The following is a 25,537-nucleotide window of genomic DNA, read 5'->3' on the forward strand; positions in this document are numbered from 1 at the left end:
GGACAGATAAATCTGCCTAAAATGGGGAAGAAAGATAATCCTGTTTCCCCTCAGATTAGGGAGGAGCAGGGAGAGAGGAAAAGAAAGACACATGTCCATTTTTTAAATAAATTGCAGTGGCAGAGCAGCAAGGTCTGTATTCAAAGCATAAAGTGAGCTGGGCACTGTGGAGCATGCCTGTAATCCCAGTGGCTTGGGAGGCTGAGACAGGAAAATCACGAGTTCAAAGTCAGCCTCTGCAATAGTGAGGTGCTAAGCACTCAGTAAGACCCTGTCTCTAAATAAAATAAAAAATAGTGCTGGGGATGTGGCTCAGTGGTCGAATGCTCCTGAGTTCATTTGACGGTACTGTTAGGTTGGTTTGACCAAAAAAGAAAAGAAAAAAGGCATTAAAGTGGGCCACTGTTAGAAAACTATGGCACAGCAGAAGGCTGACCTGTCACTTGGTTACTTGTCATGAGTCTATCCCAGGAAAATCACTATAGCAATGAATTGCTTTTCTGTCCCTGGGCTTCAGCTCAGGGAGGTTTCTCCTGTCCTTGGCCTGGCACACTTCAAGCTTACACTTTGAAACTGCCTGTGGTCTGGGCCCTTGCCTTGATAGCTCTGCTCTTTGACAGGTCTGGGACTGGACTTGGTTCAGCTTTTAAATCCTCATTTGACCACCTATAATGACTTTGCTGGTGATGTGGTCTTTTTATAATCAGTGGGTACTTTAACTCCCAGCAGCTTGGGAAGCTAAGACAGGAGGATTGCAAGTTTGAGACCAGCCTCAACAATTTAGCAAGGCCCTAAGCAATTTAGCAAGATCTTGTCTCAAAATAAAAAATAAAAAGGGCGGGAGATGTAGCTCAGTGGTAAAGTGCCTCTGGATTCAATCCCCAATACTTCCCAACCCTCAAAAAACATTGGAATGGCATAAAAGTGTTGCCAAAAGCTTGATCCTTGTCCCTGATGCCAATCCGATAATGAGGACACAGTTTTGAGAAAAAGGAAAAAGAAACTTTATTGCTTTGCTAGCAAAGGACAAACACAAGGGACCCTAGTCCCAGAAGCTGTGATTCTGCACATCAGCAGGAACAGGGAGCTTTTAAAGAGGTGATTCAAAGGCTACATTTTTGTGTTCTCTGTTGGAGTTGAAGTTCACTTGTTAAGTTAGGAGATAGTCATTTTGAAAGGTTAAGAATGTATGTTGAGAAATCTCTCCTGACCATTTGGTTGCTCTGTAAAAACAACCCCTCCCAGAAACCATGCAGCTCAGCACGTACACCCCTCAGGGCTTAAACCAATCAGTTCAAATGTATACCCCTATTTTGTACTGACCAATCACCCCTACCCAACTTGTTCCCGCCAGTGAATGAGCCAATCATGCTTTGGAGTTGTTGTTTGATTTTCCCGCGGTGTGCGATGATTTGTTATGATGTATGTGAAGTCCCTGCCCTCTCCAAAGAATGTATATAAACTCTGCTTAAGTTGTACTCAGGGCTCTCTGCTCTTCTGAAGTGAGCTCTGAGCCCCAGCATGCTGGACCCCCAATAAACCCTCTGCTGTTGCATGAGACAGTCTCTTGGTGGTCTCTTCCTCTGACACTCGCCCGACCTTAACAATTTCTGAGATCTTTAGCTATCATCCCCAAAGTCTGGACTACTTTCATCTGATGGGTGTGTACTCAAGGACAGATAAATCTGCCTAAAATGGGGAAGAAAGGTAATTCTGTTTCCCCTGAGATTAGGGAGTGGGAGAAATTAGGGAGGAGCAGGGAGAGAGGAAGAAAAAGAAACCTGTTCCTTCAAAAAAAAAAAAAATTATTTGCAGTAGCAGAGCAGCAAGGGCTGTATTTTAAGTACAAAGTAACTTGCAATTGCCATAGTTACAACCAATAAGTGAAACCAAGAAAAACCGGTGAATTAAAACGCAATCAGATTGATGAGGCTTCTGAATTTATTCCAATTCAATGAATTCTGACATTGTGGAAAGACTCAAATGCGTCTGATCTATGTGAATGGCACAGTTTTCGACAGACAGTACCTCTGTCTGTAATTCTCCAATTCTCCCACACCAAATGAGTGTCTAACAATTCAAATTTGATACTATATACCTGAAATGAGCATTGGTTACCACAAGGTTAGGAGTTTAGTTCTAGAAGACCATTCCCACATGGGTTTTGGATCACCCCAGCTTCCGACTAGCTGGCTATAAACTGGTGGTTCCAGAAACCTTCCTCAATGATTTGCTAAGGTGGCTCACAGAGCTCAGGAAAACACTTCACTTACACTGGTTTATTTTAAAAGATACAGATGAAGAAACAGATGAAGGTACACAGGGCAAGTTCTGAAAGGGACCAAGAGCAGAAATATAACAGGGGTTCACTTGATGCTTTGACTATATCCCTTGTGGCTTTGAAACTTACATTCCCCCCCCACCTCCTTTTTCCCAATCTTCTTAAACTTCTCCTCCCTGATCTTCTTTTCCCTAAATTTCTCCTCCCTGATCTTCTCCTTCCTAATCTCTCCCTAATCTCATTTTCTCTGAAACACCTCTACAAAAGCCCCCTGTTCCTACAAATGGGCAGAATCACAGCCTTTGGGACAGGAGTCACCTGTGTTTGTCCTTTGCTAGCAAAGCAATAAACCTTTTTTCTCTTTCTCAAGAGTGTCCTTGCTATTGGATTGGACTGAGCTTTCTCGGGCAATAGTAGTTGCTTCCATCCCTGTGGAGTTCGGGGTGTGCTACCCACCCAGGAGGTGGATGTGTTCACCAACTTGGAAGCTTTGGAAACCCTGCTGTTGATGGGTTTCTGGCGGTGTCCCTACGTAGGCATGATTGTAAATCACTGGCCACTGGTAATTGAATTCATCTCCAGTCCCTCTCCTTGTTCTGGAGAAAGGATGAAATTTCCACTCCCGTCATTAAGGCTTGGTTCTTCTGGAGACCAGCCTCATCTGGAAGCCATTGAGAGGCCCTCCAGGAGTCACTTTACTAGCTTAAACTCAGGTGTGGTTGACAGGGACTTATGAATAACAAAAGATGTTCCTATTACTCTTGTCACTGAGGAAATTCCAAGGAGTTGGGAGGTCTGCGCCAGGGACCAGGAATGAAGACCAAATATATAATTCCTATTACATCACGGTGATTTTTAAATTTTGATCTATGTATTGATCTATGTATATAATTTCACAAAAATGAAGTCACGAAATTCTTTAGTCTGAGCAAAACATGGGTCACAAGAGGAGACCACCCTCACCAGATCATTCTGACCTGGCATGGCTTCTTCAAACTCCCTGAAGTCATAAAGATAAAAATCCCAGTGAACTGCCGCAGTCTGGCTGGGCACAAAATAACCGAGCCACCACAAAGCCTTGTAGATTCAAACAGCAACTCTTTATTCCCGACTCTCACCGGCTCTACACGCACGTTCTGGGAAAAATACACTCCCTTCACCGGGCTCTGCGTACCAATTCTCTCAGAACCCCACGGGAACTCAAGGAGTGGGAGCCTGAGGCAGCAGGATACGCCCTATTCCCAGCAGGATCCACCCTAAACCTGGAGCCACCCTAATCCCTGAACAGGGTCACCTTAACCAAAAATGCCATGTCATTCCTACTTGGCTATGGCTCTCAGCAGTGAACCCTTTTCCTTCTTACTAAAATTCTTACATAAACTGTGTTACATAAGTGACTCAAAACCAACATCCCATTCTGTCCTTGTCAACCAATGCATTTTTTCCCCACATCTTTTTTTTGGGGGGGGGGGGCGGGGTGTACCAGGGATTGAACTCAGGATCACTCGACCACTGAGCCACATCCCTAGCCCTATTTTGTATTTTACTAGAGACAGAGTCTCACTGAGTTGCTTAGCACTTTACTAAATTGCTGAGGCTGGCTTTGAACTCGCGATCCTCCAGCTTTCCACCTCCTAAGCTGCTGGGATTACAGGAGTGTGCCCCACAACCAATACAATTGTAACAACCAGTCTGCTATAAACTCCTACTGTTCTTTTCAAAAACCTGTAAACACTCAGACCCCTTCGGATGCCATTTTGGGGGTGCTTATTCTGGGCTGCTACAATTCATGTTTTCTCCCCTGGGTGGCCTTCTTCATTTTCTCTAATAAACTCTTTGTTCTCATACTCAATGTGCATCAAATTGCCTTTTAAGTTGACAACACACAAACACACACACACACACACACACATATTAAAATACTGTTGGTGGGGCAGTTCTTAGAAAGACTTACCTGAGTTTGACACAATTTGCTGGGCCTCAGATTTCCTTTCTTCTTTGAAGTTCTTTCCCATGGGCTATGATTACCTTCTCATTTCTTTGATGATGTTTATTGCTTTCACTACCTCAGAGGGTCTGAGAATTGTAGGTTTTATATTTGAAGGTGGGTCCTCCAGACTTCATCATAAGAGGGAAACACTACATTCACTCAAATCCACCTTGCCATACCACCTGCTTTGAGGAATCAGTCCTTTCAAAGCTGCACCAGGCAGAGCCCTCAGCAGGTGTGAAAGTAAAACACACCAGGAACTTGTAGGAAATTTTTAGGGAGGTTGGGAAACTAATGGTTTGAAGTCACCAGATTTAGGTTCCAGTCATTTCAATGGTATCTCTGTAAAACACAGCACTTTTTATATAAGTAGTGTCAGCATCATGGTTATTAGTTGTGGACTTAAGGTAAGACAAGACTGAGTTTTAACCTGGCTCTACAACTCTCAATCTTGGACAACCTGAAATAGATTACTAATTTTCTCTGAGACTAATTTTTCTTATCTGAATATGACGATGAGTACAGTATTGATTTTAGTCATGAGAAGTAAATGAGGTAACATTTGTTTGTTAAAGCTTGACAAAGTTGTGCTCACTCTCTCCCCCGTCACAGGTTCTTCTCTGTGCCCCCCCTTCTCTCTCTCTGTCTACACACACACACACACACACACACACACAGAGAGATAAATACAGATGTAAATTATGTATGGGATGACATCTTAAACTCATTTTTGCCCATTCACACAGAGTAGACACAAGCAACTTAACATATTTATTAAATGAAGAACCAAATCTTACAAAAATCCACTTCCTGAAACCTTCTGTAGGCTTCTACAGCAAGTGACCAATTGCAGTTGCTTGAGGGAGCTACAGAGAACTGGAAGCTGCAGGGTGGAAAGCAGGTGGGGGCAAGATGGGGTCAGGAAATAAAGCCCTTTTAAAAGAAAGGCTATCACAAGAGCAGTGATGGCATTTGGAGGAGACAAAACCCAGGATGAGCTTTGCCCCTCAGCTGACCCACCCTTCATCCTTCACTTTGTTTCTCTTGGTGTATCGTAGCTGACAGGGTCAGTGAGGCAGGCTGTGGTTCTTTTTGAACTTGTGCAGCATACCCCATTTAGTGCTCCTCCTATCAGAGGGTCTGAGACAGTGGTGGCAACAGCAGCCCCCTGCAGCTTCCTGGCCTCCGGGTTGAAACTTGGGTGGTGTGACCTTACTCAGGTTATGGGCCCTGATTTCTCCTCTAGCCCTTCCAACAATATTGAAAATAAATAATTCCCTTGCTTATATCCCTTTCTGCTTGACATATCTGGAAAAGTTTCCATTTCCAGTGCTTAGCTCTAATACATATAGAATATATGAAGCAAGCATATTAAAAAATGGTTTTACAATGAAGTAAATTTATTTCATCAAAAATATATTCAGAAAATTATAAGATTTCTATGTTAGTCAGCTTTTTGTTGCTGAGAGCAAAATACTAGACAAACTAGACAAGAACAACTTTGAGGAGGAAAAGCTTATGTGGGGTCCATGGTTTCAGAGGTTCATGGTTGGTTGATTCTATTGTTCTGGGCTCAAGTGAGGGAGAACATCAGGTGGAAGGGTGTGGTGGAGAAGCACTACTTATCTCATGGAGGCCAAGAAGCACAGAAAGAGGGGACAAAGGGCAGCAGGGAAGGCACACCCCCAATGCACCTCCTTCAGCCATGTCCCACCTGCCTGCAATTACCATCTGGTTATTCTATTCAAACTAGGATGGACCATTATAGTTCTCATAATCTAATCATTTCACCTCTGAATATTCCTGCATTAATACAAAAAATTGGGGGGACATCTCATATCTAAACCATAACCTATAGAGGTATGATAATTATCACAAAGGTGTCACTAAAAGCTGGATGATGAAACTTGGGAGACATGGTCTCCTTCAATACTCACATCAAGGAGGCACTATCATTACCTTCAAGAGAACACTTGGAGAGTTAAATGACTCATATAAGATCACATACCCCATAGGTGGTAAGTGGAGGTTCTGACTCCAGAGCCCACTTTTTACACTGGGGAAAACAGTTGGAATTTCAATTAGTTGGCATCAGGGATCAAACATCAAATGAAAACTGACCAGGATCCTGTAGGATTAGTAGGACTTAACCAGAAGTACCATAGGGAGGGATTTCCAGGCTGAGATCATGATGTGGGCAAAGGTGTGGTGGTATGAGTGAGTGCCATCCTTCATGGAGACTGATGGGTCCTGCAATCTGGGGCAAAGGGGCTGCGTGGGAGCATGACCCAAGCTGAGACCTGAGAGTAAACAGTAATCCAGCCCCAGGAGGCCTTGGAGGACATGGTGAGGAGATGAAACTTCACTCTGAAAGCCAAGGATTTTAGAGAAAGCACTCTAGTAACCAGAGGCATGAACAAATGATGTCCAGTAAAGTTGGGAATAAAGGTCTAAGACAATGAGAGACGGGCAGGCTGGAGAGACCTATAGGTGTGTGTGGCAAGAACAGAAATCATCTACCTTCACTTGGTTGACTGTCTACCTTGACATCATTTTCCTATTCCAAGGTCTTCATTAATATGACTTTATTATTTCAGGGAATTCTTGCCCATGAAGAAGGAGGTTATAAATTCCTTGCTGTTCATTTCAGGAACATCCCCAAGTAATTTCAATGAACATCAAACGGCTCAACTTTTCAATGGAAAATGTGAAACCAGTTTACTCCCTGGGACCCTTGTAAACCCCTTCCTCAAAATCCACCCTTTGCTATGTCCTAAACAGTCCTAAGAGTCCTAAACTCTTAGATCATGATCCTTATTGAATCCCAATCAAGTCTCTCCATTGAATGACTTCTGAAACCAGGCTCATCTGTCTTTGCCCTCCCCTCTCTGAGCAGGGAACAGCTCTCTCTTCCTACACAGGGCTTAGCTTTATCAAGTATTTTTGCTGATATTTTCTGGTTTCTAGTCCAGGAGAATGAACATGTTCAGTTAAGACAGTGCATATAGGGGAAGAAGAGAAGAAGGCCCTGGATACAAAATGCTGGGGACATTATCATTTGAAGTCAGTGGAGAGGTATCTAGGTATTTTTCTATGGGTAATTAATACTAGCATAAATTCTATCCAGATTCTCTGGTCTTGGGAAGTAGGGCTTTGAGAGAGAAAAAGAAGGTTATTTGGAGCTGGAAGCGTTCAAGTGGGTAGGACACAGTGCTAGGTGTGTGTGTGTGTGTGTGTGTGTGTGTGTGTGTGGCAATTGCTTCAGCATGGAGGCAGGGGCATGATAGAGGGGATGGGACAGGAGGATCCTAGGGGGAGTAGAGTATACTAAAACACTTTACTCTAGAATTTCCCCAGGCAGGCTCTGATTGGGCTCTCCCGAGGAAGGTCTTAGACTTGATAACTGTAGCAGACACTCTGGCCCCAGGAAGAACAGAGTCCACGACAATCTCTATAGGACTCTTTCAGAAGGAACTTTGTCAGTGGCCATCCCTCTTCTACCACATCAGATCTCAACACCGGGTCTTTATGGTAACTTTGAAACAAATATTTATATTTTTAGATTTCTATTCTTTTGAAAAAATAGGTTAAGGATTAGTGATTAATATTAATGAAATTAATATTATTGATTATAAATTACACAATTAATATAATAAATTCTAGATTATTATTTTCAACCTATTTTAATGCACCTTTGTTAATTTCGCTGAAAAACTCACCGAATTGAAAACTTTGGATTTACTGGATTAAGCACGAAAGTTTGAGAGCCAAAGTTGTAAGGTGTGTCCTGCTGAGAACAGTTATGTTCTTGCAGTTCTAAGACCCACCCAGGGTCTCTGCATTCCCAGCCTGGGCGACAGGTCGGGTGACCTTTTGCTAGGCTCCCGAGCCTCCCTGGAGCGTAGAGGCCACGTGGATACTGAGTACCAAGGATCGCACGCGGCAGTGGGGAGGGCGTGGGAAGAGGAGGAGCTGGGTCGAGGGCAAGAGGGTGACCACAGGCTCGGTGGACCCAGGGCGCTGCTCAGGAGGCGGGGGTGGAGGGGAGAAGCCAGAGGTGCTCAGAGGGACCTGGCGTTTGAGCAACGCAGTGAGGACCAGAATCTGGCCCCACGCGAGTCCGGGAAAGGTTGCAACATGGGGGTCCTCAACTTGGAGCTGATTTTTGACCATATGGGGCACTTCGGCAGGTAGGGAGGAGGGGCTGGGGGAGCTGGAGCCACGTGGGTGGAGGCGCCGGTGGGGTCGGTTTCTTTCCGTTGCAGCTGCGTTCTCTGCTCACGTACCTAAAACTTCTCCACTCCCCTTTACCGCGGGGAAGTCCCAAGACCAGTGACCCTAAGCCTGGCCCAGAGCAGGGCTTGTCCCCTGGGTCTCTGGCGGCCTTACCTTCCTGTAGAGAACAAAGAAGCTTTGGGGCTCCCCTGGGCCTGGTGGGTGAGGGGCCCGCCAGGTGTGCCTGCTTGCCTGCTGTGGAACAGGTGGGACAGGTCTCAGCAGGCGAGGGGGGGGGGTCACAGAAGTAGTGCTTGTTCCAGGACGCACACGTCTCTAACTGGCCCAACCGGCTCCTCCATTTTCTCCTGTGACTGCCTTCCCCATTCTACTGGGTAGATTAGGGTCCCCTCTGTGCCTGGCAGGTAGATATTTCCCAGGAACATCCGTTATTCGTTGCCATTTGTAGAAACCTAACCTGTGCCAGGTGCAACGTGCAGGATACTTTTACAGACACTTCTTCATTTGATGCCTATAGGGACTCTGCACAAGAAATGTTGGGATCCTTATTTTACTGATTGTCAGACAGGCTGGTGGTGATCACATACTGCAGATATCGTGTGTTGGAACTTCAGTTTTAACTCTCACCTGTTCTCTTTTCATTTGTTAAGTTGATTTTTAAAAATTAAATATTTGTATGAATGTATGTATGCATTCACTTAAAGGAAAATGCTCCTCTTTGACCCAGAATGTTTTGAGAGGAGAGGCAGCTGGTGAAGGGCCCCATAACTTGATGGCTAAAGGTTTGGGGTTGACTCCAAAGCCTGGCCTGACACTTCGAATGTGATTTTGGGAACACTTTGTTTCTCCATTTCCTGTCTGTAAAGCTGGAATCATCTAATTCCTGATTTCCTTTCCTCTCAGGCTTTGTGAAAAGATGTGTGGGCTGTTCTTCAGGGTAGAAGGTTGCTGGGAGCCATTAGCCAAGTAGGTATGACAAACCTCACCCCCCCACTGGTGCATAGACCTATCCACAAGTATGGCTGTATGCTGGACCGGTAGTCAGTGACGGGTATGATTCAATTGCAGTGGTATCAACCTAAGACAGGAGGCTGACGCCTAAAGGTCAGTTTTCCGATGACGGGTAAGAACCATATGTTGAATTGGACAACCTACCAGGCACGGTCCATAAGCCACATTAACCTCACTCCCCCACTGGCACCAAGGCCAAATTTGGGGGCCAACAGAGGTGAGGCAAAGAACCTCACCCCCCCACTGGTGCATAGACCTATCCACAAGTATGGCTGTATGCTGGACCGGTAGTCAGTGACGGGTATGATTCAATTGCAGTGGTATCAACCTAAGACAGGAGGCTGACGCCTAAAGGTCAGTTTTCCGATGACGGGTAAGAACCATATGTTGAATTGGACAACCTACCAGGCACGGTCCTTAAGCCACATTGCTTGTTGTTTAATTAATCAGAAGGGGGGAGATGCTGGGAGCCATTAGCCAAGTAGGTATGACAATTTCCTTGCCAGCGTACCCCATGTTGCTGACATGTTGCAGCGACATTGAATGTAGGTGACCTTGCTCAAGGACCAAGGCAGATTAGGGTGTTCCCGGTTTTAAGATAATCGTGTTTAGGGCGTTCCCAGTTTAGGTTCCAGGTTTAAGGTTTAAGATTATTCCTCCTGGGAATAGGGCATATCCTGCTGCCTGAGTTCCCCTTGAGTTCTCACGGGATTCAGACAGTATATTTTGGAGATAGAAGCAAAGTGGAGGTGGATTTGGGCAGAGAACGTGGATTTCCCCAGAACGTGATTGTAGACGGCTGGTGTGAGTTCGGGAATAAAGAGTTGCTGTTTGAATCTACAAGCTGTGTGGTGGCTCGTGATTGTGTGCCCAGCCAGACTGCGGCATTTGTGCCCAGCCAGACTGTGGCAGAAGGTAGCCTAGAATTCTGCACAAAGGAAGCATGGGGGCAGAAGGAGGAGGCCCCAGTTCTTCCCTGCTCCCTCTTGATAGTTACCTTATTGAAGGCTTCTTCTTTAATCCTCACTACAGCCCTATGAGTTTGGCACACCCTAGTTTTAGAGATGGGAAAACTAGGGCTTCTGCCTCAGTCATCTAATAATTGCAGAGCAGAGTTGGAGGCTAGTCCATTGTCCTTCACAGCCCATAGTCTCAACCACAGTGCTATCCTGGGAATAGTATGGAGATGAAGACATTAGCTCTGAGGTTGAATGTCTGAGTTCCTATCCTGCCTGTAATCTACCATACATTAACTATATGGTCTTGAGCATTTTGTTGACCCCTTCCTCATCCATAAAATGAGGATAACAATAGTACCTGAAATGATTCCAAATAATAGTAGAAATGTTCATTGTGAGGATTCCACATGCAGCCTGTCATTCTCATGGTAACTCTATGAGGTAGGTGGTACTGATAATACCTTACTTTCCCTATGTATTCCAGGGATTTACTAAGTTGATCATATTAGTTTGTGTTTGGCTAAGGTTGCTGTATCAAAGAGATCCTTCAATTGAAAATTTGTTTCTCCTCAGTTACTGTCCAGGGTTGGATCTGTTCCACTGGATCACTCAGGGATTCACGCAGGGGGCAGCTCTGCTATCCACATCTTGGGGCTCCCTCTATGGACAGTGCTCCCATTGTCCTCACCCACAAAGTCAGGCATGGCTCAGTGGTGGTAGAAGAAGGGGTAAAATGGATTTGAGGAGACAGTTCTTAGTTGGCTGCAATAATGTATGGAAAAGTCTTATTCCCTTAGTTCCCAATAGGTTATGTCTGTTATTGTTCCCTGTGTCCCCATAATGGCGGGCAGAATTGACCTCGGAAAAGTGGCTTATAGGAGGGAAAGGATAACAAGCCAATGCTTACAGCAGACTGTGAAATTAGCGGTATCCAATTTTTCTCTATTTGCTCTAATTGGTCTTTCTATTGTTTTTAATTTAAATTTATTTTAATGGATACATAAATGCATAAAATTGTACAAATTTGTAGAGTACCATGTCTTTATTGTTGATAAGTAGGGAGGTTATTGTGTGTGAGCATTTAGTCTTCTCTTAGGGAAACCTAGGTGAAAGTGCCAAATGGAGAGCCCTACTACTTGCCTCTCATGTCTTAGTAGGTGTTTCTAAGAGCAGGAGGCACTGTCTTAATCCCCTTTAGGAGAGGAAAGCAGACTGTGAGCTTCTCAGCGTGGAGCCTCTCCAGGGGATGAGACTAGTTAAGTACAAAGCCAAATGCTTCGGGTCAAGCAATACATGCCTGCCATTTGCAGGTACTGAGTTGTATTATTTGCTGAATTGAAATTTGGAGAGGGGGCATTAAGGAATTATATGCATCATACATGATTTATGCTGCAGTTTCAGGTATATCCAAGTGAGAGTGATTATAGAATATCTCTTAGGCCTAAATAGGATTTTGTTTTAAGTGGGTCTGATGCCCGAGGCCTTTCTTGCCATGATGAGTAGCAGATAGATGCTGGTCTACCACCTTCAGTGATGATTGGCATCAGGGCTCTCAATATGTTTTAGATCCTAGCAATGAAGACTCCATGCCACTCTGGCATCTTCCAGGCTGTATACATGCTTTTACCACAATTTCTTTAACCAGTTTCCTGTGAATGGGCACTTAAGTTCCCAAAGTTTTGCAGTCACAACAGCATTAAAAATTAACTTACAAATTACATTTGGGAACATTGGTACTGACTACTGGTAACTTTTAGGGAATTCAAGTTTCACTAACTTCAAGGGCAGATGGTTCTGATATCTTGTAGCAAAGTAGTGACACTCAGGTGCTCTATTTACAAAAAGAAAAAAAAAACTATTGAAGTTCTGTTAAGTTAGATTAGCTTTCCATTTTACTTATAAGACTGATTAAGCAAAGATTGGTGAGTATATTTTGGCTGGCCTACAAACATTAAAATATGTTTATGATTAAATGAGATAACAACTGTGAAAATGCTTAAACTTTAAAACAACAACGTAAAGCATTAGTAGAATGTGTGAACTGGTGAGGAGTGGGAGATGACAGGCCCATCTAGAATCTTCCTGGTGGAAGCAGAGCTGTGTGGATGACTGCTTTGTGACTGACTGCAGTTTCTACCCTGATGGAATTTCACGTCAACCTTTTATGGGATTCTTTTGCTTTTTGGTTTGGTAGAGAAATAGGAAGCATTCACATGATATTTTTTAAAAAGTCAACTCCAGTTACACATTGTGGTTCTAGAAGAGAAGGAAACACAGGGAGAGGAAATGAGCAAATGAGAAAGGAAAAGTGAGGAGCGTAAAGGAAAGATAGGACTGAGAGAAGCAGGTGGTGAAAGATAAAGAGGTGCTGAAAGTAGGTGATGTGTGTGAAGGGAAAAAAGTGGAGAGAAAGGAGCACAGAACAGGCTAGAGGGCTGGGCATGTGGCTCAAGTGGTAACGTGCTCGCCTGGCATGCGCCGGGCGCTGGGTTCGATCCTCAGCACCACATAAAATAAAATAAATATGTTGTGTCCACCAAAAACTGAAAAATAAATATTAAAAAATTCTCTCTCTCTCCCTTAAAAAAAAAAAAAAAAAAGAACAGGCTAGATCAGCAGGTCTCTGAGGTCCATAGTCTTTTCCCAGTGATACCAAGACATGAGCTCCCTTCTTTGTTCTCATTCTTCTGTGAATGTACAGTAGTTTTCCATAAGTCAGTTGACATTCAGTAACACATCATATTGAATGTAGGTGCAGATAGAGAAACCAATTTCTTCTATTTTAATCTAGGGAGTTTCATTTTGTTTTGACAACTATAGCTATATGTTAGTTAATGTTACATGCAAAGAGTTTATTATTATTACATTTAAATGGATTAATAAATATTTTAAAATTTCTCGTGTTTTGTTTCTAATACACACCCGTCTTTTTGTGGTGCTGGGAATGGAACCTAGGGTCTCACACAGGCTAAGCAAGTGCTGTACCCACTGAGCCACATCCCCAGCCCTCTAATACGTAAATATTGGTAGATATGACCTGTGTTAAGATATGCCCCTTAGTGTCCTCAAAATTTCTAAAAATATAAAGCTTCCTCAGATAAAAAAAAAAAATAAATAGATTGGCAACTGTTGGGCTGAAGGATGCTCAAAAGAACCTTCCATTGAGAGGGAGCATTGAGATCTGGTGGAGTGGGCAGGTTTGCCGCATAGGAAGGGTGATACAGACCACATGTGTTAACTGTGCAGTTTTGCTTCAGTCTGATCTGACAGGAAGTATTTTCTACTTCCTGTTACAGTGGTTTTAAGATAATAGTGATCATTATCTGAAATGGTTCTGTTGTCTAGGAAATGAACCAAAGGCCTCTTCATGCAAGGCAAGCTGTTTACCACTGAGCTACATACCCAGCACGGTTTTCAATCTAATAATTCAGTTGTCTGCTCATAGGACTTGTCTGACTCAATTCCAGGGATTTGAGTTTTGTAGGACAATTCCAATTTTATATATTCTACCCTTCTGTCCTGTGGTCACAGTTGTCCTTGTGAGATAATTTTTATTTCAGAAAATATGTCATTATTGGATGGAGTCTGTAAATTTGGAGACTTTACATTGATTTAAAAAATTTTTAAAATCAACCTTTTATTTAAGATAATTTTAGACGTACAGAAATGTTGCAGAGATACTATGGAGAGTTCTTGTATGCCCCTCACCAAGTTTCTCTCATTATTAGCATCTTTACATAGTTGGCAATTTGTCAAACATATTTAACAGTTTACTATTAATGGCATACAAATTTTATCTGAATTTCACTAGTTTTTTCATGAATGTTCTCTTCCTGTTCCAGAATCTAGTCCAGAGTACCACTGCATGTGTGTTGCATTTAGTTGTCATTTTATCTTCATCTCTTGGGTCTTTGGAAGTTTCTTTGTATTTTTTTTTTAAATGATCTTGACAGTCTTTAGGCATATTGGCCAGGGAACCAATAGAATGACCTTCAATATGGGGTTGTTTTCTCATGATTAAACTAGGTTTACAGTTTTTGGAAAGAAAAGCACATAGTCTTTGGGGAGCCAGGGACCGTTCTATCCCCATAATGTCACTGGGATGTTAACTATAATCACTTAGTGAAGATCATGTTTTCCATGTAAAGCCACCGTTTCCTTCTTTTTCCTACTCTATTCTTTGGAAATGAATCACTATGTCTAGCACACCCTCAGGGAATACTTCCCAGAGAGGAGAAATATCTACAGATAATAATTGGAATTCTACTATAAGAAAGATTGGTCTCTTTTCCCATTTTATTTATCTCTTTAATCATTTCTTTATGCTACTGTGGTATATTTGTCAGGGTTATCCAGAGAAACAAAGCCAATGGGATATCTATATACAGATAATAGATATAGATAGATGGATAGATAGATAGGTAGCTCTATTTATGTATATTGTTGCTCAGTTTTCATGGGGGTTGGTTCCAGGAATTGCTGAGGATACAAAATCTGTGGATACTTAAGTCCCTTAAATAAAATAGTGTAGACTTTACATATAATCTACGTATAGCCTCCTATACTCTTTAAATCTTCTATACTTATTATACTTAATACTAAGCAAATAGTTGTTATTTAGGAATGATGCATTGTTTAGGAATAATGACAAAAAATATGTATATGTTGGATACAGATGCAGGTTTTTTCCCCTGAATATTATCAACCCACAGTTGAATGAATTCATGTGTAGCATCTATGGATATGGAGATAGTCTATCTATTGTCTGTCTATCATCTATCTGTCTATCCATCTGTCCATCCATCCATCTATCCATCCATCCATCTGCCTGTCTGCCTGCTGGCTTGCCTACCTGTTTATCTATCTACCTACCTACTTACCTACCAACCTACCAACATACCTACCTATCTATTTATATAACTATCTCTGGGGTTTATTATAGAAATTGGTTCACATGGTTATGGAGGCCAAAACTCCTAGGCTGTGGGCAAACTGGGGAACAATGGCAAGCTTGGAAAACCAATGCTGTAAATCAATTCCAGATCAAAGTTCTGAAAACATGTGGGCTGATGATATAAATCTGGGTTTGGGTTAAAAAACCCAAGAACTAGGAGTGCTGCTATCTCCGGGCAGGAGTAGATGAATGACCCAGGGAGAGTGAATTTGCCCTTTTTTTGTCTTGCTTGTTTGGTCTATTCAGGTCCTCAAGTGATGGGATTAAGTCCACCTTCATATTCACTCCACTGACTGAAATACTAATTCTTCTGGTAACGCCCTTATAGAGAGAGACATCTATCAGTAATGTTAAGGGCCTCCCTTAACCTTGATGACAAATAAAATTAGCTATCACAATATGGATTCATACATACTTATTTTTTACTTTGGTATATACTACCCTGTTTCTTTTGTTGCTCAGATTGTTTCAGCTTTGGTTGGCCCTTGAGAGTTTTCTTCAGGTTGGTTCCTTTGTCTCTTCCACATGTCCTCATCCTTTTGTTTTTTGAGTATTTATTTCATTATTTTCTGATAGTGTAAGATACTCTGGGCTTGTCCCCTGTCTTGGTCTTAGATCATCCTTTTTTTTATGGCTCCTTTCTTTGAAGAATGATATTTTGTTTCTGTTGGCTTGTCATTGCTTCTCTGCTTTCTCTGTAGACAGATCTAGGAAATATATTTACTGACCCATACATACAAACATACCTACAATTATTTCTATATTTGCCCATCTGTATATCTTAAGGTCAACCTGTTGGAGATCCTTCGTATTTTCTTGTATTCTTTTTTTAAAAAAATATATTTATTTTTTAGTTTTCTTTAGGTGGACACAACATCTTTATTTTTACGTGGTGCTGAGGATCGAAACCAGTGCCTCATGCATGCTAGGCGAGCGCTCTACCACTGAGCCACCACCCCAGCCCTGGCTTTCAGCCCTTAGGCAGACAGAATAACTAGCTTTTCTTCCCTTTACAGATTACAGATATTCCTGTATTTTATATGTGCCTACCAGAATGTCTCTTGTGGTATCCACTACGTGTCTACTATATTCATGTTGATTACCCCAGAGTATACCTGCAAGCCGCCAGGAGAAGTGAAACGGGCTGTATTTCAGAATGTCTCTCATTGGAGGTTGGAAGAAATCTTGACCCTGTTGTCCCCAGGGCAGAAAGATCACATTTCAGTGGAGCTGCAGGATGGTGAGATCTGGGAGCTCACAAGATGTAGCAGGATCTGGAGGGAGAACATGTCGCATTTGGACTATGAATACGATGGCTATGAGCATAACATTTCTTGCTCTGATGGCTACGTTTATGACCGGAGCAAGTGGGAAAACACTGCGGTGACCATGTGGGATCTGGTCTGTGACCAGAAATGGTATGCGGATATGATCCAGCCCTTCATTATGCTTGGAGTCCTGCTGGGAGCAATCATTTTTGCCTACCTTTCTGACAGGTAAATGGAAATACTTAAGATTTTTGCATCAGTGTGGGGTTTATTTTTTCTATGATTTTTTTAGGGGACTGGGAATTATTATGTTCAACACTTCAGTCATTTTCATACTTTCTCTCTAAATACTTTACTGATCCATTATTTACTGATTATTATGTATTTAGGGATACAGAATAATATAGTATTAAGGGTTCTGTAGATAGTATATATCATGGTTCTACTGCTTATTAACTGTGGCCCTAGAAAAATTGCCTTACTCATCAGTGTTTCAGAATTTTAGTGTATGTATAAGCTTGTGATGAAAAGAAAATCACTCACCTTAAAGGGTTATTGCAAAATTGATATAGAAGAAAGTTTCCTGGAACATATAATTACTTAATAGACACCAGTTGTTATTTTGAATTAATTTCTTTAAATAGACTTGTTTTTAAAGAAGAGTAGCCTGGTCCAAATAATATCTACAAAACTGAAGATATGATATATTATCTTATCTTAGTCTCTTTATGCTGCTATAACAAAATACTATAGACTAGGTAATTTATAAAAAATAGAAATTTATTGGGCTGGGGTTTTGGCTCAGTGGTAGAGCGCTTGCCTAGCATGTGTGGGGCCCTGAGTTTGATCCTCAGCACCACATGAAAATAAATAAATAAAATAAAGGTATTGTGTTCAACTACAACTAAAAAATAAATATTTTTTAAAAATATTTAAAAAAAATAGAAATTGATCTCTCGAAGTTCTAGATGCTAAGGAGTCCCAGATTAAGGTATCAGGAAGAGTGGTATCTGGTGAGTGCTGTTCTCTTCTTCCAAGATATCTTGTTGCTGTGCTTTCCAGAGGAGACAAATGCAGTGTCCTTATATGGCAGAAGCGATGGAAAGACAAGAGAGAGCTCCATTCAATTTTGAGCCCTTTAATAAGGATGCTAATTCTATCAATGAGAGGAGATCCCTCATGACTTACTCACCTCCCAAAGGCCATACCTCTGATTACTGTTACATTGGGGATTCTCCTCCATGAATTTTGGAGGAGACATCATCAGGCAAACCATATGACCATATTTTAAAAACATTCTCATTAAAATAAACATATAAATCTTAAAGCAAAGTTCATCTCTGTATACACATGGACCATACTTCAAGTATCTAAATTACTGAGATTAATCTATGTGGTCTCTACAGTTGTGAATTTTATAGACATGTGCTAGGCACTGGGGACCAAAAGACAATAGCTTAGGTCAGAAATTCTTGCCTTTGGGGTATACCAGTTTAATAAACATGTCCAGAGAAAAATTGTAGGCTTTGTTGTGATCAGAGCCGTGCATCTTATAGAATGCTCGTAGGTGTTATGCATTACTGTTTTCATTTTGTAGGCTACTGTACAAATAATTTCTTGGGGTTTTTCTGTTGAAATATGTTCAATGCCTAACACGTGAGACTAAAAAATATTTCAGACACATGTATTAAGTGTACTAAATAAATGTACATTTACTATATGACAAAAGTGGGACATATAGTCCTTAATTTTATTTAGAAGAAAAAGAGACCTAGAATAACCAATGCAATTCTGAGCAAAAAGAGTGATTTTGAAGACATCACATATCTGAACCTGAAGAATACTACAGTATTCTACTGTAGAAAAAACAGCATGGTATTGACATCAAAATAGACAAGAAGATCAATGGAGCAGAGTTGAACCCACACACTTAGAGCCATCTGATACTTGACAAAGGTGACAAAAATACATGTTGGAGAAAAGATAGCCTTTTTAACAAATGGTGCTGGGAAAACTGGATATCCCTATGATGTGTATAAGAATGAAATTAGATCCTGCACAAAATTCAAATCAAAATGAATCAAAGACTTAGGGGGGCTGGGGATGTGGCTCAAGCGGTAGCGCACTCTCCCGGCATGTGTGGGGCGCTGGGTTCGATCCTAAGCATCACATAAAAATAAAGATGTTGTGTCCCCCAAAAACTAAAAAATAGATATTAAAAAAAAGACTTAGGAATTAGACCAGAAACCTTGCAACTGCTAGAAGAAAACATAGGGTCAATACTCCATTATAGAGACACACAAATCAACTTTCCTAACAAGATCCCTAAAGTTCAAGAAATGAAACCAAAAATAAGTGGTATGCCATGAAATTAAAAGCTTCTGCTTAGAAAAGGAAACAATTAAGAATGTGAAGAGTGGGCTGGGATTGTGGCTTAGTGGTAGAGTGCTTGCCGAGCATGTGTGAGTCACTGGATTCGATTCTCAGCACCACATACCAAATAAATCAAATTTAAAAAATTATCAACAAGTAATAAAAATATTAAAATAAAAAAAAATGTAAAGAGAGCCTCCAGAATGGGTAAAAACTTTTTACCAGCTACTCCTCTGATAGAGGATTAATATCCAGAATATATAAAGAACTCAAAAAACTCAATGCCAAAAACCCAAATAACCCAGTCAATAAATGGATGAAAGAAACAAATGAATTTCTCAAAAGAAGAAACACAAATGGCCAACAAATATATGAAAAAATGCTCAGCGTCTTTTAGCAATCAGGGAAATGCAAATCAAAAGTACACTAATATTTCATCTTACTCCAGTCAGAATGGCAGTTATCAAGAACACTAATAATAATAAATTCTGAAGAGGATGTGGAGAAAAAGGTACATAGATACATTGTTGGTAGGACTGCAAATTAGTACAACCACTCTGGAAAGCAGTGTGGAGATTCCTCATAAAACTAGGAATTAAACCACCATAAGACCCAGCTCTCCCACCCCTTGATGTATGTCCAAAAGATCAAAAATCAGCACCTTCAGTGATGCAGCCATGTCAATATTTATAGCAGCACAATTCACAATAGCCAAATTATAGAATCAACTCAGGTGCCCATCAGTAGATGAATGGACCAAGAAAATGTGGCACATAAACATATTGGAGTTTTACTCAGTCATAAAAGAAGAATGAAATAATGGCATTTGTCAGCTAATGGATGGAAACGGAGAATACCACGCTAAGTGAAATAAGGCAGGCTCAGAAAATTAAGGGTCAAATGTTTTCTCTCTGTGTGGAAGCTAAAGCAAAATAAGGAAAAGAAGGCAGTGGGGGAGGATTGTATACACAAATACATTTGGAAGTAGAAGAAGTGATAGAAAAAGGAGAATGGGAGGGAGAGAGGAAGGAACGGAAATGGGAAGATGCCAATCTGACCCGCTGAACTAAGATCGCTCGCGTGAAATTGTGGTGACACAAATAAAACAGACACAATTTACCTTTACACAAGCTTCAGGACAGCTTCCCCCCACTCTCAGCCTCAGGCTCCCCCAAAGGGAGGGCAAGAGAAAGTCATGAGAGGCTGATGAGAGAGAGAGTATGTTTGGAAGTGAGCCTTTTTTCGGGGGTGCTGGGGGTTGCTGGGGGCGTGTGACACACTGTTCTTACTTAGAAAGTTCTATCCATAAAAGGGCAGAAGGGGTAAGATTACAAGGGACCAGGTGAGTGTAACTCAACCCCAGCAGGTACACCTATACGTGAAGACCCACCTTGCTATCTGAGCTGGGACAATGCCCAAGTCACCATGAATGTCGTGGTTGTTCAGAGCCTCGGGCTTCAGGACTGGAAGGCATGGTCATTCAGAGTGGCTCTCCACAGGAAGAAACATGGAATGAGATTAACAAAATCATGTTATATGCATATACAAATGTACCAAAGGGAATTTCACCTTTACATATATGTAGAAAGTATCAATCAAAAAATAAATAAAGGAGCAAAAGGAAGATCAGTAAAGGAGGGGAGGAAAAGTGGGTGGTGGGGGAAATGAGGGTTCTTTGCATGTTTGATTCTGTCAAAATGAACCCAACTACTATGTATAAACATAATTCTTTAATAAAAAGTGAGATATAACAAACTGTTTAAAAAAGAACTCAGGGCTGGGGTTGTGGCTCAGTGTTAGAGCACTTGCCTAGCACAGGTAAAGTCCTGATTCAATCCTCAGCACCACATAAAAATAAATAAATAAAATAAAGGTATTGTGTCCATCTACAACTAAATAAAAAAAAAAAAGAAATATGTTAACTGAAAGAAAATTGAGTTCCTTCATATTTAAACTTAGGATAGTTATAGAAACATGTTGAGTGCCTACTGTGCACCCGTTAACTTTGCTAGATGCAGGGCTTTATATTTTAAAAGTCCTTGAGAAGTTGTAACCACAAGTCAGTTCCCATTTGTTTGTGTAGCTCAAATTAACATCACTTGGGAACTCCAAAAAAACCTTCAAACTAAAAAAATCATTTAATGTGGTCCCAGATTGGCAGTGTCTTAAGACCTATGGAAGAAGGAAATTAATGTACTCCCAGGAAAACTTCTTGAGAGGGACATGCCGCAGTCTGGCTGGGCACAAAATCACGAGCCACCACACAGCTTGTAGATTCAAACAGCAACTCTTTATTCCCGAACTCACACCAGCCGTCTACAATCACGTTCTGGGGAAATCCACGTTCTCTGCCCAAATCCACCCCCACTGGGCTTCTGTCTCCCAAAAAATACTGTCTGAATCCGGTGAGAACTCAAGGGGAACTCAGGCAGCAGGATACGCCCTATTCCCAGCAGGAATAACCTTAAACCTTAAACCTGGAACCTAAACCGGGAAACCCGGATTATAAACCGGGAACACCCTAAACCCGATCCACCCTGGTCCTTGAGCAAGGTCACCTACATGCAATGTCACTGCAAAATGTCCTATTTCCACCAGTCCTTCCACTAAGCAACATGGGGTACGCTGGCAAGGAAATTGTCATACCTACTTGGCTAATGGTTCCCAGCAGGGACAGCCCCCCTCTGGCTTCTCCACTTCTATATCTTGCTGGGTATACCAAGACTGCAAGTCTATGACCACTCTTTTGCACAATCAATTCTTAGAGTTGTTCATGCAGTCGATAACCTTAAAATATGAGATTATGTTATCTCTGTCATAAAGACTAGGCTGCTAACTGCTTGCTGTAAAAGCAGTGAATTCCTCAAATCCAGTGTTCCTCTTTATTGCAACCTAATACATGTGTGAGAGGTGTGGGTGTCACCTCTGCATGGCTTATAGGTCAGGGGAACTGTTAGGAACATGCAAATGCTTGATTGCTTTCTGTGATGTTGTAAGCAATAAAGTCCTTTTTTTCTCTGACCCAGAGGTTTTCTGTCAGCTCCATTAAATAGCAAAAGGTTAACGTATTAACTTAGTAGAGCAAAATCAAATTTGAGACTCTTTGCTTATAAGTCCTCAGCCTGAGAGGATTCTTAGGAACTATTTTTCGTGGTATATAAATAGTTTAGTGTAAACCAGAACACGTAATTAAAGGTACTATGAGTAAGAATCAGCAGAAGCAATAGCTATCAGAAATGAACTTCTATACAAAGACTTTACTGGAATTATCATGCACAAATAATAAAACATATATTGAGCATCTTTAAAGAAATAAAAGATAAACTTGAAAATATCAATTAAAAACTGGAAGTTGTATTAAAAATGACATAAAATTGAAGAATACCCAGGATATCTAGAAATACAAAACAAGTGAATAACAAATCCTCTGTATAATTTTAACTATCTACTATACACAGCTAAAGAAAGTATTCATGAAATGGAAGATAGCTTACAGAAAAAATATCAATAATAAAACTCAGACAAAGAGATAGAAAATAAGAGAAATTAAAGTTCATACACGCAGAGAGAAAAAGCCTGAAACATTTAATATTAGAAATTAATCAATGGAATGTACCGCATTAACAGATTAGAGAACAAAATTTATGTGATTAATTCAATAAATGCAGAAAAACATTTGATAAATTTCAAAATCCTCTCATGATAAAAACTAAAAAGAATACTGTTAACCTCATAAAAGTTACCATAATAAGATTTAGCATGAATATATGTGTCAGTCAGCATTCTGTTACTGTAGAAGAAGAAACCTGAGATAATAGAGGCTCATTTTGGCTTACCGTGTCAAAGGTTTCAGTCCATTCACTTGGCCGCATTGCTTTGGGCCTGCGGCAGCATAGTACACTACAGTGGAATTGCTTACCTGGTAGTGGTCAAGAATCAGAAAGAGAGGAAGGGGCTGGGGTACCAGTATCCTTTTTAAGGGCATCCCCCCAGTGATCTAACTTCCTTCCTTCAGGCTACACCTCCTAAGGGTTCTACCACCTTCCAATAGTGCCACAGGTTGGGGACTTCTTCACACATGGGCTTTTGGGGGATACTTCCAAAGTATAGCAACATTTTTTTCTTTTTCTTCTTTTCCCAGTCTTTCCATTCCCTTCCCCCTTTCCTGTCGCTTATCCCCCCTTTCCTTACCTTCCCTCCCTCCCTCCCTCCCTTCCTTCCTTCCTTCCTTCCTTCCTCCTTCCTTCTCTCTTCTTCCTCCTTCTCCCCCTCTCCTATTCCTTCTCCTCTTCTTCCTCCTTTCTTTTTGAGACAGGCTCTTGCTATGTTGCCCAGGCTGACCTCAAACTCCTGCATCAGCATCTCAAGTACCTGAGACTACAGCTATGCTCCACCGTGCCTAGCAACATCTTAATTGTGAAATGTTAAAAACTTTTCCAGAAAAAAACCAGGATGTGTAAAATGCTACCTCTACTTAGCATTGTGCTGGAGGTTCTAGTCAGTGGTTTAAGAATGAGGGGTGGAGGGGAGAAACGGAAGAGAAAGGAGGATAGAAGAGTATAATGATTGGAAAGGAAGAATAAGTCATTATTTACATCTGTACAATTATATATGAAAATTCACAGGTGAACTCTTAGAATTAATGAGCATTTAATAAGGTTGGACATATTATCAACATGTCAAGATTTGTTGTGTTTTTATATACTGAAAACAAAAAATCTTTGAATTGCAAAAGTCTAAAAATATGAAATATATGGATAAAGCTAACAAAAAGTAATTCCTCTATGGAGAAAATTACAGGATTTAAGAATCAAATTGTTGAGGTATATAGATACATTATCAAACAAACAGGTGGGTGATCTCTTGCATTATAAGCATTGAGTATGGTACAAATAAGACATTGTATATTTGTGGGAAAAGTATCAGTCAGCGGTGCTGGGACAGCTCTCTAGCTACAAAGAAGAAAAACACAGTTGAATTGCCTTCTTCACCCTTGGAAAAATGACTTACAGAGGGATTAAAGATTCATATGTGAAAGGCAAAACTATTGGACTTCAGGAAGATAATATAGAGAATATTTTCAGAAACTAAGGGAATGGAAGGGCAATCATTAAAACAAACAGGCCTAACTATGAAGAAAAAGGTGGATAGATTTGACTTCCTTAGAAGAATTTATACCCATCAAAAGACACCAATGAAGGGCATGTGTGTACACACACATGCACACACACACATATAGTTTTAAACTTTCTATAACAGAATAATACCATATGTAATATATATATATTTATAGAGAGAGAGAGAGAGAGAGAGAGAGAGAGAGAGAGAGAGAGGAATATTTGCTTTACAAAAGAATTATTGTCTAGAATAGTCAAAGGACTCTACCAATAGAAAAACTACAACCCACTAGAAAAATGGAGAAAAGATTTGAATTTGCTCTATAGAAGAGAAAATCCAAATGACTAATGAAAAGATAAAAAAAAGAGTATCAATGATATATAACCACACCATTTATTTTCAACCAGTTGCTTAAAGTAAAGAGTTCTTGTAATATTAAGAGTTGGTGAGGACATGGAGTACTAGAATCTCCTGTCCTGATGGTTTGAATGCAAATCAAGAATGCAAATTGGCAAAATTTTGAAGAACGATTTGGCATTATGTGGAGAAGTTAGTAATGTGCATAGTTCACTTACTTTAGTATGAGTACCTTGGACATGCTCTTGTGTATGTCCACATGGGTACATGCATAAGAATGCTCCCATGGTATTGTTCCTAACAGTCCTGCACTGTGAAGAACTCAAATAAATGTCTTCTAACTGTGTCATGATGCCTGCATTGTAGTGTATTCTTAGAGTAGGAAGAATATGTGCCCTGAAAATGAATGAACCACAGCTACATTAAACAACATAGATGAATTACTCAAACATAATTTGAGCGAAAGAAGCAAATCATAAATTAATACACAAGGTATTATTTTGCTATAGAAAGTTTAGAACCATACAGCAAAACTAACCTATATTGTTATAAACAATCATTTAGTGTTGCATATAAAAGTGGTTCGATGGAATGAAAATCAAGGAATTGATTATCATTGAAGTTAAGTTAATGGATCCTGCTGGAATTGGGCAGGAGGTTTGTGATCACAGAGGATGGTGCAGGAAGTTATTGAGTGACTGGCAATGATCTCCTACTTGTCTTGGGTAGTGATTTCCTGGTGTTCGGTTCTTTGCTATTTCCTATACTGTATATATATTATGCATGCATTATATATTATTATGCATAAAGGAAAGAAATAAGATCTTATATCATTCTTATGGAGCTAACAATAGAAAAGACAAGACTTTTAAATGGGTAATTTTAATGAAATATGTTAAATACTTTAAAAATAATAACAACAATTTACATTTATGGATAATTAAGTACTATCTACTATTCTAAATATCTTGTGTAATATTATTAAATATT

At 40.7% G+C, this 25,537-nt stretch overlaps 1 protein-coding gene across 1 annotated transcript in view; it reads left to right on the forward strand.

The window, feature by feature from the left end:
* Positions 1–8,408: 8,408 nt before the first annotated feature.
* Positions 8,409–25,537, forward strand: part of Slc22a16 (solute carrier family 22 member 16) — a 43,962-nt gene continuing 26,833 nt past the window's right edge. The window contains exons 1-2 of the mRNA XM_071613796.1: positions 8,409–8,461; positions 16,448–16,927. Coding sequence (XP_071469897.1) covers positions 8,409–8,461; positions 16,448–16,927 — 533 coding nt within the window. The remainder of the gene's footprint in view (positions 8,462–16,447; positions 16,928–25,537) is intronic.

Source organism: Marmota flaviventris, chromosome 6 (assembly GCF_047511675.1).
Source record: "Marmota flaviventris isolate mMarFla1 chromosome 6, mMarFla1.hap1, whole genome shotgun sequence".
In the NCBI taxonomy this organism is placed as follows: Eukaryota; Metazoa; Chordata; class Mammalia; order Rodentia; family Sciuridae; genus Marmota; species Marmota flaviventris.